We start from the raw sequence: 18,594 nt of genomic DNA, 5'->3' as shown, positions 1-18,594 counted from the left end.
TCAAAGATAACATTTAAAAGCCAGAGTAAGCTGAAACATTTTGGTAGGGACTGAGTTCATTTGAATAAGGAAAAACATATACTACCCACCAGTAATGCATTTAATTTCAATACTAGCTCTTCATAGGCACTGATCTCACGAATATAATGCCCAACATCTATGAAGCTTTCAAACAAGTCTGTAGGAAAGAGCCTATAAAAATATAAATGCAAACACTTATGGAATACTGAATCAACTTTATACCCAAGTTCATTTCTCACATTTTAAAAATTAATTTCTTTTATAATTTGTGTCTGACAAATGTACTAAGGTCAAAACAGTTCTACCAAGAGGCTTTACACATGTGAGTAACCCATCAGAACTTTCTTGCTAAAGGAAAATTGGTTCAATCCCTTTCCTTCATAAAATTCCGTATTTATTGGAAAGAAAGACTTTTATTAATTTAAGATAAATCTGCCCCATGGACACAAACAAAAAGGAAAATTAAAATTAGAAAGTCTTTATAATGCCCAGCTTCCCTATCTTGTCAATCTAGGTTACTAACACCATTTGACACAATGCAGATAATCCCACCCCCACCCCAACAAAATGTTTAGTGTGTGTGTATCTGTACATAGGTAGACAAATAGCAAACTTAAAAAGGAAAAAAAAGAATTCAGTACAATCTGAATTACTATTGATTAAAACTAATTTGCAGCAGTTAAGGTTGAAACAGCACTACGTAACCTAAAGCCATCCTATCTATTGGCCCTGATGGATTATGTGCCTACTTTTTGAAAAAGCTTGCCACTGTCATAGCCGAACCTCTAAGCACAATCTATGAGGTATTTTTCAGAACCAGCTCCCTGCCCGACTTATGGTCATTAGCCACAGTCATACCTATTTTTGAAAAGGGAGACCCTAGTCTAATAAAAAATTACAGACCAATCTCACTGTGTTGCGTCACCTGTAAAGGCATGGAATCAGTTATAAACCATCACCCTACATTTAGAAACAAAGTATTGTGTTCTACAGAAGTTCCCTTGTTGGTCCGCATTTTAAGTGGGAGTTTTGTATGTTTTTATTGGCTGAGCCGTCTGACAGCGAACTATAAAAGGGAGCTGTCAGATGGTATCAGCTGTTACCCGTCAGCTGGCCAGTCGGAAGCATATCGGCTGATGCGGGTAACCTGTTCCTTTGTTACATTAAACCAGTGGTTCCCAAACTTTTTCAGTCCACCGCCCCCTTTGTGCTACAAACTCATCCTCGGTGACCCCACCCAGGGGTGGGATTTAAATTTCTTTGGGCGTAGCCTAATTTGAGGGTGTGGCTTGCTGGTCACGTGACTGGGTGGGTGTGGCTTGCTGGTCATGTGATTGGCCGGCGTGGCTTGCTGGCTGGGCGTGGCTTGCTGGTCACATGACTGGATAGGTGTGGTTTGGTGGTCATGTGACTGGGTGGGTGTGGCAAACCAAATACAAGTGGTCCTCACTTAATGGCCGGTTGTTTAGCAAGTGTTCTAATTTATGACTGGCCTCCCCAGAGCTACTTGACCTGTTTTTGGAGTTTTGACAGCCATGCACACACATATACACATACTCCCTTCTAACCCTGCCGGAGCAGGTCATTGGACTAGAATCGGCAAAACATCTCTGATTAGATTCTAGTAGTGAACAGAATCTAATCAGAGATGATTTGCCGATTCTTGTTGATTTGTTTTATTTTTATTTCTTTATTTTATGTTGCTGAATTGCATTGACATGTGTGTCCCTTCTTGTGCACAACCCAGAAGCTTTTGTGATTCTTTGCAGCAAAATTACTGACCTCTGGCTTTGCTCGACTTTTCAAACGTGCCACCACTGCCACATTTTAGGTGCCAGCTCTGCAGGTCCACCCCATTGAGCCTGCTGCACCGGAGGGACTTGCCCAAGCAAGTCCGAGCGAAGCAGTGCATCAAGTCAATGGGGTGAGCCTGAGAGAGGGAAAGAGAGATAGAGAAAAGAAAGAGAGAAAGAGAGAAGGAAGAAAAGAAAGAAAAAAGAGAAAGAAAAAGGGACAGATGAAGAAAGAGGGGGGATGGAAGGAAGGGACAGAAAGAAAAAGAAATAAAGGAGGGAGGGAGGGAGGAGAAAGATAATGAGATATCTATTCTAGTCCAATCACCTGCTCCAGCAAGGTTAGAAGGGAGTGTGTGTGTGTGTGTTCTCCTTGTAATTTACCAGTTCATTTTGGTTTTGCCTTCTTCAGAATTGGCACTGTAATACATTGGGGAAAAGTAATTTTTTAGGGTGGAGGTCTGGTCCAATGGATCCTGTTTAAAGCCTCAACAAAATGTGAGAGCTTCCTGATAGTCTTGACCATGTTTCATCCACAAAACCTTTAATAGAAGCCAAAGATGTTTCAATGTCAGGCATGATATTCCCCTCTGAAAAAAAAATCGGGGCGGCCAAAAGAGACCCCCCCACCGCGCGCCAAGAAATCGCTGCCCAGCTCCCTTTTCCTGCTGCTCAGCGGCCTCCGCTTGCACCGCCCGCCCACCCGGGCTCCGCTCGCACCGCCCGCCCGGCTCCGCTCAGGTATCCGGCTGGGGCTGTCAGGAGTTGCTACCGCTGGCGCGGCTCCGCGCAGCTCCAGTCCCTCGTTGCCTCGGGAAGGGAAAGGCAAAACCAGGAGCCGCTGCTGCCGTTGCAAAGCGCCGCCGCGCTCTTCCTTTTGCCTTTCCCTTCCTGAGGCAACGCGGGACTGGAGCCACGCAGAGCCACGCCAGTGGTAGCAACTCCTGACTCGGGGCCTCCGAGGGGAGGGGAAGGAGGAGAAGGGGGGAGGGAGGGGCGATTCCCAAAAAATCGGAATTCCGATTTTAATCGGAAGAATATGATGTCTGAATGTGAAAAAGGGCCTCAGACTAAACTAGGCCTCATTTCAATCTGATGCATCAGGTCTCTCTCTCTCTCTCTTTCTCTCCCCCTCCCTCCCTCCCTCCATCCCTCCTAGACTGGCTTTGCTCTACTTTCCCAATGTGCCTGCAGGGCCGGCGCTTTGAACATAGATGGATGGAGAGAGAGAGAGAGAGACAGGTAGGTAGGTAAGTAGATATATTGGTAGGTAGGTAGGTAGGTAGGTAGGCAGGCAGGCAAGCAGGCAGGAAGACAGACAGACAGACTTTCTGGATGGTTGTATGGATAGGTAGGTAAGTAGATAGGTAGGTAGGTAGATAAGTAGGTAGGTAGATAAGTAGGTAGGTAGATAGATAGCCCCCCTCCCTCTGCCTCCCCCTAGGTCAGGGGTCTGCACTTAAACACTCAAAGAGCCATTTGGACCTGTTTCCCACAGAAAACAAAACACTGGGAGCCGCAAGACATGGGTGGGCGTGGCAACTTAATGGTACTCCCACTGAGTCACATGACCCCCCAGGTTTTGTGGTTTTCTGTGTTTTCTACGGGGAACAGGTTGCTCGCTCTCTCTCTCTCCTCCCTCCCCCATCTCTATCTTTCTCCCTCTATCTCCCTCTCCATCTTTTCCTCCTTCTCATCTCTTTCTTTCTCTCTCCCTCTCCTTCTCTCTTCTCTAACTCTCTCTCTTTCTCTCTCAATGCCTCTTCCTCCCTCCTTCTCCCCCACTCCCTACCCCCCTTCCCAACTCCCACACACAGGGAATAACTGTAAGGAAATTTGGCCACGTTCTTTCTGTCTGTGGAAAGATACAAAAATAAACCTTGCATTCCAAAAGGAGTGACAGTCAGACTGTTACCTCACAGTGCTATGAGGTTGCTGCCTTAGATCGCTGCTGAATCCTTGCAAAACTGGGCAAAGACAGAGAGAGGGGAGCAGACAGAGCTGAATTGAGCCAAATCTCTCTCCCTCCCTTTGTATATCTCTCTCTCTCTCTCTCTCTCACTCACTCTCTCACTCTCACTCTCTCTCGCTCCCTGTCTGTGTCTCTTCTCACTCTCTTGGAAAGCCCTGCGTGCTCTCCTTGAGGCTCTTTGCTGTCCCCTTTTCTTTCTTCCCTTTGGAAATCTGGGCTGGCTGAAGAATGAGAGGAGGAGGAGGAGGAGGAGGAGGAGGAGGAGGAGAGGAGGAGGGAGGAGGAGGAGGAGGAGGAGGAGGAGGAGGAGGAGGAGGAGGAAGGAAGGAAGGAAGCCTCCACTGCGGCTTCGCTCATTCCCTCAGCCCGGATTTCAAAAGGAAGGAAGAAAAAAGGATAGCGAAGAGCCCCAAGTAGAGCATGCAGGACTTTCTGAGAGTGTGAGAAGCTTCTTTTCTTTCTTCTTGGTGAGTTTGTGGAAATCCAGGTTGGCTGAGGAATGAGCACAAGCTGTGGCGGAGCTTCCTTCCTCCCTCTCCCCTCCTTCTCCTCTCGTGCGCACCCTCCAGGCCCCACCACAGCCAGGTCCATGGCTGTTCGCTGCTCTTGCAGCACCTGTGCAGCACACTCAAATTTAGTGCACTTTACTCCATCCCCTCCTCCTCCTCCTGGAGCCCATTACAATGAGGTGCATCGGAGCTGCCGCATTCGAGGTTCCGTCTCCGGAGCGGTGCAACAGTCAATGGGGTGACCCTGCAGGGCTTCAAACGCCGCCTCTTAGTGCCCCCCCGCCAGCCCCCTTGCCCCTTAGTGCCCCCTAAGGCATCCCCTGGGGCAACAGTATCCCCTACTTTGGGAACCACTGCATTAAACACTGATTGCTTGTGAATGCCTGTCTCAGCTCATTCTTTTAAAAGACTATAAAATTGGTGACAAAGGTGGGATGCCATTCTGAGAGCTGAGAAATTACTAGAGCCGAAGGTATCGCCATTTCTTGTTACCTCAGGAAAGACAAGATGTCGTCTATTCCATCATTCCCGTGTTTCCACCCATTGTCAGAAACTTGGGACTCTTACATAAATCGTTTTGATTGTTTCCTAGATGCTGCTGATTTCAAACCACAGGAAAAAAGCATATTTTCTAAGCTTTTGTGGGGCCGTGGTTTTTTATACCACCACAGCACTGTTGGCGCCTCAGACTGTTAAAGCGGTATCCTGGGAAGACTTACAAGAACTTCTAAGTAATCATTACTCGCCTAAGCCATCTTAGATTGCGAGGTGGCATGCATTCAGGAGAAGAGTACAGGCTGAAGGTACCTACATGGCTGCCCTCCGAATAGTGGCCCTACCTTGTGGTTTCTGGGATCTTGAGGATCAGTTGCTTGATCAATTAGTATGTGGTGTGCGAGATCTCAGGCTTCAAAGACACCTGCTTGCCAAGGGCGACCTAACTCTTAAGATGGCTGTTGAGAAGACTCAAGCAGCAGAAATGTCCATTCTCTCCGCTGCCGAGATACAAGGCTCTAATAGCAATGCTGGAAACAAACTGAGTGCTGCCATGCATTACGATGACATTTTCCCGGACAAAATTTCTGAAACTGGTGAAGATGTAAATCGCCTCAGAGGGCAGCCTCCACCTCAATTGGATTCCTGATAACAAACCTATGCATCCACAAACAACCTGCATGAGTTGCAGTGGTAATTATTTAAGATTCACATGCCGATTTAAAAATGTAATTTGTTTAAAATGCCAGAGAAAGGCATTAGAGTTTGCAAATCTGGCAGAAATTTTAATCAACAATACCAGCCTCAAATTAGACCACAAAAACAGAAAGAAGAATGTTTTACTATTACTAGAGCTTCTTATAATTCTAAATCACCAAACAATTTTTCTAACCAGATATATACTGACAAAATTCATGTCACTGTCTCTTTAGAAGGAAAGCAGTGCCCAATGGAAGTTGATACCGGCTCATCTCTATCCATTGTGTCCTGGAGCACTTTAAAGAGGTTAGTTCCTACCATCTCAAAGAAATGACTCCAACCATGCAAATTGTCCCTCAAAGACTACCAAGGGTGCTCTATCCCAGTAACTGGCACAGACAAGTTTAGTATCCAATTTCAAAATTTTGAGGGACTACTTCCTCTCACAGTAGTAGAAGGTACTTTACCTAGTCTACTAGAGTTAGACTGGTTTCAATCTTTGGGACTAAAAGTAGCTGGAATACATTCCATTCAAGATCAGAATATACAAATCTTACTAAATGACTTTAAAGATGTGTTTAGTGATGAATTAGGTCAATATGTAGGAACTCCAATCTCATTTACCTTGGATCCTAATATAGCGCCCATTAGGTTAAAAACTAGAAGAGTTCCTTTTGCATTAAGACCTAAAGTTGATGCAGAATTAGATAAATTAATAGCCCAAGGGGTTCTAGAACCCATATTTTGCAAAATGGGAAACCCCTATTGTGACACCCCTGAAGCATGATGGTTCTATAAGGATTTGTGCTGATTATAAAAGTACCATAAATAAGGCCTTGCAAACCAATGCAAACCCAGTGCCAATAATTCAGCATCTGTTGCACTCACTGAGAAAGGGTTCTATTTTTGCAAAACTTGATATGGCCCAAGTCTATCAACAGTTACAGCAGAGGCACAAACAATTGTCACCCATGTGGTGCTTTCAAATGTACAAGATTACAATTTGGAGTTTCAGTGGCACCCAGAGTTATTTCAATGCCTTATAGAGACTACTTCAAGGCATCCTAGGGGTAGTGCCCTATTTCGATGACATTCTTATTTCTGCATGAAACAAAGAAGAACTTTTCAAACGCCTCAGAAGGGTCCTAGCCTGTTTTAAAACAGCAGGCCTTAAATTGAAGAAAAACAAATGTAAATTTGCAGTCAGCCAAGTAGATTTTTTTGGGATACCACAAATCTACTTGGCTGACTGCAAATTTGCATTTGTTTTTCTTCAATTTTAGGCCTCTGTTTTAAAACAGGCTAGGCACCCTAAAGGTATTCATCCCATTGAATCAAAGATAAGAGCTATTAAGGATGTCCCAACACCATCCAACAAGACTGAACTGCAGGCGTTTTGGGGGCTCCTAAATTTCTGTAACTCTTTTCTCTGTCATAAGGCTTCTGTGGCAGAACCGTTACATATATTTTTGGATGTGAATGCTTCTTGGACATGGGGCCCCAAAGAGAACTTCTCTTTCAATGCTGTAAAAGCTTTGTTGTCATCTGACAATGTGTTAATACAATTTGACAGGGATTTATCTTTGGTATTATACTGTGATGCTTTGGTACTATACTTTCAGGATAGGCGCTGTTCTAGCATACAAATTGCCAAATGGCCTGGAAGCGCCGATAGCATATTTTTCAAGGACTTTATCAAGTACTGAGAGAAATTATGCCCAGATCGATAAGGAAGTCCTAGCAGCAGTCACTTCCGTTAAAAAATTTCATGAATTTCTCTACGGTCACCATTTTCAGCTTGTGACTGATCACAAACCTTTATTAGGTATTTTGTCTGGAGATCGTCAAAGCCCTACAGTACTATTTCCAAGAATGACTATGTGAACAATATTCCTTGCTGCCTACTAATACACATTAATACATAGAACTAGAAAACACCTTAGCCACACAGACGCTTTAAGCCGCTGTCCCTTGCCAACCTGTGTGATCGACACCGTACCATCATTAACAGTGTTTTATTGGATGATCAACAATTGCGTTTGACTGCCGTGGAAATCGCTCAATTTTCATCAAAAGACCAAGTAACATTGCAGGTTTTGGACTGGGTGAGAAGCGGGTGGCCTGAAGGAAAATTAGACACCAAATTCTTACCTTTCAGAGCCAGGCAGCATGAGGTGTCCACCCAGCAGGGGTGTTTATTATGGGGCTGCCGTGTCATTGTCCCTAGCAAATTGAAGCCTAGAATAATTGACGGTTTACATGAGGGACATCCAGGTATTGCCAAAATGAAGGCACTGGCAAGGAGCTACGTTTGGTGGCCAGGCATAGACGCAGACATTACCACTAAGGTCAGAACCTGCCAAGCATGTCAGCTATCGAGACCAGCCCCACCAGCTGCCAATCTGGGGGAATGGGAATCGGCTAAGTCCCTGTGGTCACAGGTCCACATAGATTTGGCGGGTTCTTTCCATGGCCGCATATTCCCAATTGTAGTAGACTCTTATTCCAAATGGGTTGAGTTGACCCTCATGCATACTACTACTTTGGAATCTGTCATAAAAGCATTAGAATGTTTGTTTGCAACCCATGGGTTTCTGGATGTTCTTGTTTCAGACAACGGTCCGCAATTTGCATCAGCTAATTTTGAATTGTTTCTAGCTAAGAGGGGTCCAGCACACTCTGACAGCCTCATCATCTGGCAGCAAATGGACAGGCTGAGAGGGCCGTAAGGGCAACCAAGGAGGTTTTAGGCAGACTCAAGGGAGAAAATTGGCACTCAAAATTAGCCACATATTTACTGTCACAACATATCACCCCCAACTTGGTGACAAATCATTCTCCAGCAGAGCTGTTAATGGGAAGGAGACTTAGGAATAATTTAGATAGGCTCCACCCGAGCTATGCACCTTCAATCCCCTTAGATTATTTTAGCCAAGTGAGATTAATAGTAAACGACTCTGTCTATGCTAGGAATTTTGGGGGTAATCCTCTTTGGCTCCCAGGGCAAGTGGTGGCTGTCACGGGGCCCAGGTCTTATACAATTAGTTTACAGGATGGCAAATTATGGCGCCACCATATTGACCAATTGAGAGGTTGTTGGAGTTCATCCCCAAGTAACTCAGAGGGGAACAAGCAAACAAAGGTAATGCATTGCGAAAATGACTAACCAGAGCTTGAGACAATGATGAGCAATGAATGTGCGAAAACCAATCTACCATATGAAGAGCTCCAGAGAGATTCTAAGTCAATTTTGGCAAGAAGTCCAGCGCCGCCTCTACCAGAGATTTTGGTGACAGCAGATCCTTTCCAGATGGCTGAACAGACTGAACTGCGTAGGTCGGGGCGAGAGAGACGACGCCCCACCTATTTAAATGACTACACATGCTCCTAGCCGGGGGGGGAGGAGTATTGTGTTCTACAGAAGTTCCCTTGTTGGTCCGCGTTTTAAGTGGGAGTTTTGTGTGTTTCTATTGGCTGAGCCATCTGACAGTGAACTATAAAAGGGAGCTGTCAGACGGTATCAGCTGTTACCTGTCAGCTGGCCAGTCGGAAGCATATCGGCTGACACAGGTAACCTGTTCCTTTGTTACATTAAACAGTGATCATTGGGGGGGGGTGGAACTGGTGTCTCAGCAGTACAGCGTGCAATCTTGAAGCTCCAAGATCACCGCTGATATCTCCATTGCAGGATGGTCCCACCGGACCTAAACTGTCCCGTAGAGACAGTGACTGAGGAGGGCACATCCTGTCGATTCCAGGGACATCACAAAGTCCTTGGTTGATCCAGGAAAAGCCCTTTTGCCGGCGCCGGAGAGGCAGCCATTCAAGCTGCTGAAGCTGGGACAGCTCCAGAACAGAAGAGATTGAAGGAAAGTGTGTCAGCTTGGTGAGATGAACTTTTACTTATTATTACTTGAAGAGAACATCCTGAAAGATTTAAAGTGAAATTAAAAGGGAAGGGGAAACAGTTTAAGCCGTGAAATTAAACTAGTTAAAGTGAAAGGTTTTTTTTCTTTTTCCCTTCTTATTGGAACTTTGAATTTGGTAAAGTTACTGAACTTTAAACTGGACTGGTTTCTTTTAAATTTTCATCCTTGTTTTTATTTTTATTTTTTTTAAATAATTTTTTGAAAGTCTGTTTTGATTAAGATTCTTCTTTTGGATTTGAGTTGTATTTTTTTTTTCAAAAAAAGGGAAGGATTCCATTTTCTCTTTTTGTTTCTGGAATTGGATACAAGATGGGGGAGTGAAAGTGAAGGGGGGAAAAAGTAGCACTGCCATTTAGAGGCTTGGACATATTGTTTCTTTCTTTCTCAGTTTGTTTATGTACTTGCTATACTCAAGGACTCTGAGCTTTGCAATGGAAAAGATAGTGGGATGAGCATGGTAGATTGTTTATACAGGTGCTCATCTGTGAAACTAAATAATTAGAGCTTTGAGCTATAGTTGAAAGAAAGAAGATTAAAGTGACCTTGAAAATACCAGAACCAGAAACATTGAGTTTGATTTATTAAAGAGCCTTGGATACTTAGTGGCAGCAGCTGGCTTAACTCTAGATTATTTTCCATCTCCTTTTCTACTCTCCTCCCCCCAAGTTTGGATTTTTATGTTCGGAGTTTAACCTTCTATTCCAGAAACTAAAACGTATTTTTTTTACTTTTTTATCTTCTTCCTTTTTCTCTTTTTAATTAAGAGAAATAATTGGATTAAGGTACATAAGTGCCTGAAGATTTTTCTTTTCCCCCTTTTTTTTTTTTGGAGTGGCAACTGCCTGCCTGTACTACTTTTTTTTTCTTTTTTCTTTTTTCCTTTTCTCTCTTCCTCTCTACAGGTAAGCACAAGATGAGCAGAAAGACAACAGCATCAGCTTCCTCAGTACCAATAGCCTCTTCACCATCTGGAGGACAATGGTCAATACAAACAATTTTACAACAGGAGAAAGAGAAGGAAGTGACATTGCAGATGATTATGCAAGGAATCCAGAAGATTGAAAAGAGAATAGTGAATATTGAGCAAAGAGCTGAGAATATTGAGCAAAGAACTGAAAAGACAGATGAGAAAGTAGAGAACATTCAACAGATGATGATGAAATATGAGGACAGAATTAAGAAAATTGAAGAAGATATACAAAGGGATAAGAAAATAGGAGATATTGACACTCGATTGAGTGATATTGAGAAGCACAGATGCGAACCATTAGGATGGGAAATTGACAGATCAGAATTCTATCTAAGATTTCAAAATGTAGAAGAAGGAATAGGTGAAAACCTTGCTGAAATAATGATAGAAATACTGGCAGAAGCGTTAGAGATAACCAAAGAGAAGATGATGGATGGGATGGATGAAGTGTTCCGTGTATATACACGATACGCAATGAGAAACAGACTACCAAGAGAAGTTCATATTAGATTCACTAAAAAGATTATTAAGACATAGATACTACAGGTGACAAGAGAGAAAACCTTAGAGTACAAAGATAAAGAAATTGTGGTGCTGAAACAGGTATCAAGAAGAGTAAGAGAGATGAAAAGAGAATATTTATTTTTGACTAAAGAGTTACTTAAAAGAGGAATAAATTACAGATGGCTGATGCCAGAAGGCCTCTTGTTCATCTGGCAGGAACAAAAACACAGAATTGACATAGTTGAAAAAGCTGAGCTATTCTACTTGGAATATTTTAGAGGAAAAGAGGAAGAAGCTAGAAAGGAAGAGTCATTAATTGAATTTCAAGAGGAGTGTACAGCAGTAATTGAAAAAGAGAAAGAAGAAGGTGCAGTAGGTGGTGTACCCAGAGAGCAATGAGAATTAAGATCTACTAGACCAATAAAACCCTTTCACAAAGCCTAACATGGATGAAAGAAAATTGATTATGATTAACATAAATGGACTTAATTTGGCTACTAAAAGAAGGAAAGTATTTCATAAACTAGAGAAATTGAAATTTGATATAATTTGCTTACAAGAAGTACATATTAAAAAACAACATGAATATATACTTAAACAAAAAAATAGTGAAATTATTTACATCGCTGGCACAATTTTAAAAAAGAGGTGTGATTTTATATATTAAAGACACAATTTTGGCAGAATTAATTTATACGGATGACGATGAAAGGATTTTGATGGTGAAAATAATGGACAATAATGTTAAAACACTTTTAATTGCAATTTATGCTCCGAATGATAACCAAAAAGAATTTTACAGGAAATTACATGTGAAAATAATTCAATTGGACTATGTTAATATTTGTATAATGGGAGATCTTAATGGAATAGCTAATGATCAATTGGATTACAAAATGCAGAAATCAACAAAGAAAGCTAGAAAGATATTACCAAAATCCTTCTTTCAAATAACAGAAGAATTCAACTTAAAAGATGCTTGGAGAGAGAGAAAAATATGGAGAGTAAGCAATACACCTTTTACTCAAACAGACATGCTTCACGGTCTAGAATAGACATGATATGGATGTCAGCAGAACTACTGGCTAATATACGAGAAATCGAAATAGAAACAAGCACTTGGGCAGATCATAACCCAGTGACAGTTACTTGGAGAGGATACAAGAGGAGATCCAGATGGACCTTAAATAATACGATATTAAAAGAAAAAGACTTTAAACAGAAATAGAGAAAGAACTTGCTTTCTTCTTCAAAGAAAATAGAAAAGAGGATACATCTCTACAGAACCTCTGGGACATGATGAAGGCCTACATAAGAGGCTTGATAATAGACTACACAAGGAAAAGAAATATAAAACAGAAAAAGACTTTCAAAATATTAGAGGATGATTATAAAAAACTGGAAAAAGACTTACAGAAGTCCCCGCAAAAAAAAATAAAAAATTAAAATGGATATAATTAAACATAAAATGGGACTAATGGAAAAAGAGGAACTAGCACAAAAAATTAAAAATGCTAAACAGAATTACTTTGAAGATGCAAATAAACCAAGCAGATGGCTAGCCTATAAATTGAGAAAGGAGAGAGAATTAAGAAGGATTAGCCAACTAATAAATGAAGAAGGACATACATGTTATAGAAATGACGAGAAGAAAAAAATTATACAAGATCACTATGGGAAATTGTATTTTCAAGAGAATATTCAAGAAGAAAAAGTTAAGCAATATTTACAGAAAGCGAACTTACCTCAGATACCTAAAGATATTGAAACAATGCTAGAAGGGAATATAACAATGATGGAATTAACAGAAGCTTTAAAAAAACAGAATGTTGGAAAAGCACCAGGTCCAGATGGCTTACCAGCGGAATTTTACAAGATCTTTCAGGAAATACTGATTCTTCACCTATTATAAGTTATGAACGAAGTTATGTTAAAGAAAAAAATACCCAAAACATGGACAGAAGCATACATTACACTTATACCGAAGGAGGATACAGACCTGCAGCAAGTTCAAAATTACAGACCTATACCCCTATTAAATTCAGACTATAAAATCTTTGGTTCAATCTTGGCAGAAAGACTAAAGAGATACTTAAATAACTTTATCCATATTGATCAAAATGGATTTTTGCCAAAGAGACAAAAAGACACTTTGGAATACTATGAGGCACATCCTGAGAAGCAAATGGCTTTGATGTTTTTAGACTCAGAAAAAGCCTTCGACAATGTGAGTTGGCAATTTATGTTATTGCAATTGGAACATATGGGCTTTGGTAAAAAAAATTCATTCAAGCAATTGAAATGATGTATTATGAACAAACTGCAAAAGTTATGGTAAATGGAGAACTAACAGAATCTATAGATATAAGAAAAGGGACAAGGCAAGGTTGTCCACTGTCGCCCCTGCTGTTTGTGTTAACATTGAAAGTGTTGAATAAGAATATTAGAGAAGATAAAGAAATAAAAGGAATGAAAACCCCAAAGGAAGAGTATAAATTGCAAGCTTTTGCAGATGACCTGGTATTTATATCAGAAGACCCATTGGAAACAGCACCTAAATTAATAGAAAAAATAGAAAAATATGGAAAAGTAGCAGGTTTGAAAATAAACAAAGATACTAACAAAGAATATGCTAGTAAGACGAAAGAAAGAATTGGAAGAAGTTTTAGAAATACAGGTCACAAATAAGGCTAAGTATTTAGGGATATGCATTACATCAAGACGTAGTACACTGAAGGAGTATTATTTTAAACTCAAACAGCAGATTGCGACAGATTTCATAAAACTTACAATTATCATTGATTAGGAGAATATCTACAATTAAGATGAATGTATTGCCTAGAATTTTATATTTATTCCAGACAATTCCAAACCAAATAGGGAAGGAGTTTTTTGAAGATTTAAATAGAATTGTTTTGAAATATATTTGGCAGGGAAAAAAGCAAGAATAAAACTAAAACTGTTACAAGATGCAAGGATAAGAGGAGGGTTTGCCTTGCCTAACTGGGAGTTGTATTACCAAGCAACAGATTTGATGTGGGTAAAGGAATGGACAACATTAAGGAACAATAGACTATTGACCTTAGAAGGGCATGACTTGCTGTTGGGATGGGATGCCTTCCTTTGGTACAAGGGAACTAAAACACAGAGGTATTTTAGAAGACATTATATTCGAGAGGCATTGTTTTTGAATTGGGAGAAGATAAAAAGACAATATTATTTAAAAATTCCACTATGGATATCTACCATTGAAACTTTTTCTTATCCAATAATATATAAAAAGGAACAAACAGTTAGATATGGTGAGATATTGAATGAAAAGGGTGAACTTAAATCTATGCAAGCATTGGAAGAACAAGGTGTAAAAATGAATTGGTTTTCATATTTGCAAATACAATCTAGATTTGACAAAGATGTTAAAGAAGAAGGTATTTATGATAAGTTGACTGACTTAGATAAGATTTTGATGGGTACTGATGAAAAGGTAATTAAAAAACTTTATGGATACTTATTACAATTTAAACTGGAGGAGGAACAAGTTAAAGAAACAATGATTGTTTTGGGGGGAAAATTTTGGATATGGGATTGATTTAGAAAAATGGCAAACATTGTGGTCTCAAAATTATAAAATGACAATGTCAACTGCATATAAAGAAAATTTGTATAAGATGTTTTACAGGTGGCATCTACCCCGACGAGACTTGCGAGAATGTTTAAGAATAAATCGGATAAATGTTGGAAGTGTCATCAGATACCTGGTTCATATGTGCTGGACATGCTCGGACGCAAAGAAATATTGGACTAAAATCCACACATGGTTGGAAAAAATGATAAAACAACATATAGACTTTAAATCAGAGATCTTTTTATTGTGAATTATACTGAAAATATACAATAAAGAGCTGAAATATTTGATTTTAAATGCAGTAACAGCGGCTAGAATGGTATTTGCTAAGAATTGGAAAAATGATAAAATGCCTATGCAGGAGGAAGTTATTAAGAAAATTATGGACTGTGCTGAAATGAGTAAATTGACATTTGAAATCAGAGAACAAGAAGATAAATAATTTTATATGATATGGGATTTGTTTTATCAATGGTTGTATAAAAAGACATGGTAATGTTACAGAATAGATAATTTTGTGATAGAATTTTAATGGATTGATATAAGACATCATTTAGACATATATAACCATTGGTTGAAAGTATAACATAAATTTTAAGATAAAACTTGGAACATCTCGTATAAAATGATGGAATAAATAGTTTAGTCATGGATGATTAATAACTGATAAATATACAAGCATATGTTAGTTCGACAATGTGAAAATTGATATAAATTGTGAGTAAATGACTACAAAAGAATAGCACAAAAGATTTGTAACCAACTGACACACTGTATGTATATAAAATGGACGATGCTTTTATGTTTTGTATGTGTGTGTTTGTTTTTAAAAATAAAAATTCTCTAAAAAAAACATTGATCATTTGTGAATGCCTGTCTCAACTTATTCTTTAAAAAGACTATAAATCAACCTACTTTCTAACAAGCAGTTTGGTTTCAGGAAAAAATTGTCTTGTAATCTACAACTCCTACACTGCAGAAACATTTGGATCACACATCTAGACAAGGGTAAAGCAATAGATGCAGTTTTCATAGATTTTGCAAAGCCTTTGATTCAGTGGTGCATGACAAACTACTACTGAAACTTAGTTCTTACAGCATCTCCGGACCCCTGCACACGTTTCTGTCAAACAGGCAACAAATGGTCAAAATAAGGAAGGTCCTATCAAACCCAGCACCAGTTAATAGCGGTATCCCCCAAGGCAGTGTATTAGGACCCACACTCTTTCTGCTTTACATCAATGACCTATGTGACAACATTAAAAACAGCTGCATCCTCTTTGTCAATGCCATAAAATTATTCAACACCACCGACAATGCTACAAAGCGACCTGGACTATGTGTCAGAATGGTCGCGCAATTGGCAACTCCAAATTTCAACTAACAAATGCTCTGTCCTACACATTGGCAAAACAAATCAGAACACCAAATACAAGTTAGGAGGAAACAATCTTGTAGATGACCCTCATTCTGTCAAGGACCTAGGAGTACTTATTTCAAATGATTTAAGCCCCGGAGCTCACTGTAATAGCATTGCCAAAAAGGCTTTAAGAGTTGTTAACCTTATTTTGTTAAGCTTCTTCTCCGGCAACATTGGACCTAGGGCATACAAAACCTTTGCCAGACCAATTCTTGAATACAGCTCATCCACCTGGAACCCGCACTTTATATCGGACATTAACACAACTGAGTGGGTTCAGAGGTATTTCTTGAGAAATGTACTCCACTCCTCCACTCACAAATAGAATTCCCTAGGCCTCCAGGCTCGAAATTTTGGACCTGGACAATCTAGAACTGTGCCACCTGTGGTCTGATCTAAGCATAGTACACAAAATTGTCTGTTGCAATCTCTTACCTGTCAATGACTTCTTCAGCCTCAATCACAATAATACACAGGCAAACAACCAATACAAACTCAAGGTAAACTGCTCCAAACTTGATTGCAGAATATACGACTTCAGCAACAGAGTGGTCAACGTCCGGAATGCTCTACCCAACTCCATTGTTACAGCCTCAACCCCACACAGCTTCAACCTCAAATTGTCTACCATGGACCTCGCCTCATTCCAAAGAAGTCCTTAAAGGGGGCGTGCATAAGCGCATCAGCATGCCTACCGCCCCTGTCTTACTGTCCCCATTTATCCGTATTTACTTCCTTTGTTCTTGTTTATGTTCATACTTATACTTGTTATCTTGCACATGTTTGACAAACAAACATATAAATAAATAAAATAATTACCAGTAAAATAAGTCCCCTTTTTGTAAAATTAATTTATCTGCAACTGCATATATAATTTATAATTTTTTCTCAAATTAGATATACATGGCTGGCAAAAAATGGTGAATTAGGAAAGGGGATATGTGGCAGAAGATAGAGTAGCATTTTTAAGGAAAGAGAAGAACAAAACCTGAAGGAGACAAAAGCAAAGGAAACAGACAGTGCAAAAGAAGAAAGTGCAATAGTGATTTTGCTGAGCTCAACAAAATCAATTTTATCAATTCATATTTTGTAATAAATCTCATCAAATGTAATAACTCTTATGTAAGTCCTGTTTAATTTTTAAGAAATTCTGCAGCAGATCTGCTCTATCCAAAATAAAGCAAAATTAAAGTATGCTAGCCCGATTCCTTCACTTGATCCCTCCATGTATATAAGCTCAGAAATTTGCTATGGATTGTTGAATAAGGAAAAAAGTTGCCAATATCTCTTCTATACCACTGAATATGAGATCTCTAAAAAATCTACTTACAAGCAAAATAAAATATAGTTTTGAATTATTATTATAATATATGAATTTTGAATATTAGTGCTTCCAAAGCCACATTATTGGAGCATGGATTTCTTTTTCTGAATTAAGATTGGAGAAACACTTCATATGCATATACTTATTGTTTTTTGAACAATTCCCACAGAAACAGTGTTAAGTCATTTCTTGTGACATGTCATCCCCAGTCAATAATGTATAATCACAGATATGTAGCTTGGACAACAGGAATGATTCAGGATTTACATCTGAACCACTTATAGCACAGAGATGTCATGAAGTTCCAGTGCCTTCAAAAGTCTTCTGTTATTAAAATATGAATATATTGTGCAATTTTATTCCATTTATAGATTACATAGTGTTTGGAAACAGATTTTTATTGGAAATCAGTGTTTTAAGCAAAGTTTGACAGATAAATCCATACATGCATATATTCATACATACAATAAACGTAAGATATAGTATCTTATATACACAAATTTATTCAAAGGAAAATAATCTTGGAATATAACGTGTATTCAGCATACCTTTTAAAAAGATGTCGATTTCTTTCCATACTAAAAAGAAATCTCAGGGCTCTGAATGCATAACACTAGATGAGAAAAATACATAGAAATAATTCCATACAGGATTGAAAGCCACTTTTGATTTCTCTTGTCTAAAGATTCAATGCCAGTAACAAGCTAAAAGCCTGAACATTTTTTACATTAATAGAGTAAAACATTGTAATACTAGAAGAGAATGGCTTATGAAACTATTAGCAATGTGTTGGCTTTTCTAGTCTGATATATTCTTATTAAGGAGGGAGGCATTTTTCTTAATTATCTTGCTCTTTATTCAAAAGGCAACGAATAAATTCATAATAAACTACATTATTTCTGTTTCAAAACTTGTTTCAAATATTTTCAGTGAAAATTCATAAAATAAAAAGGATTACCTGTAATAAATTAGCCTTTGCTATATTCCTTTGCTTATTAGGTAAAAGCAGCTTTGCTATTGTATATACTCCATTCTCCTAAAAAGTATATATGGAAGAATATTTCAGAGAACAATCAAACGTTTAGTAATAAAAAATTTCTAATAGTCTGTCAGATTCACATGAGGAATTTATTGTCTATTGCAAAATTATCAGCAAAGACAGATACTTTTCATTTTGCAGCATGACCTTCAAGTTAAACAGGCTTTAGTTGACACATTTACTCTTTAAGATACATTCTTGTTCTCTATATAACAGTTAGCCATGCTGAGGCAGCTATGCTGAGGCAGATATCAATAGCATGCCTTCTGTAATTCAAATTATCCGCAGTGCTTT

General features: G+C 39.2%; 1 protein-coding gene across 3 annotated transcripts in view; it reads right to left on the bottom strand.

Annotated features, from left to right (window-relative positions):
* The window catches only part of NEK10 (NIMA related kinase 10), a 238,999-nt gene that overhangs the window by 157,173 nt on the left and 63,232 nt on the right, over window positions 1-18,594 (bottom strand). For all 3 annotated transcript variants that reach the window (XM_087946352.1, XM_087946353.1, XM_087946354.1), the window contains exons 15-17: window positions 18,220-18,297; window positions 17,810-17,874; window positions 90-192 (exon numbers count right to left, since the gene is read on the bottom strand). In XM_087946352.1, the coding sequence (XP_087802478.1) occupies window positions 90-192; window positions 17,810-17,874; window positions 18,220-18,297 (246 nt within the window). The remainder of the gene's footprint in view (window positions 1-89; window positions 193-17,809; window positions 17,875-18,219; window positions 18,298-18,594) is intronic.

This window comes from Notechis scutatus, chromosome Z (genome assembly GCF_049901735.1).
Source record: "Notechis scutatus isolate UNSWTSFEM ecotype Mainland chromosome Z, rNotScu1.2, whole genome shotgun sequence".
Taxonomy (NCBI): domain Eukaryota; kingdom Metazoa; phylum Chordata; class Lepidosauria; order Squamata; family Elapidae; genus Notechis; species Notechis scutatus.
This window is presented reverse-complemented; position numbering and strand designations above follow the sequence as displayed.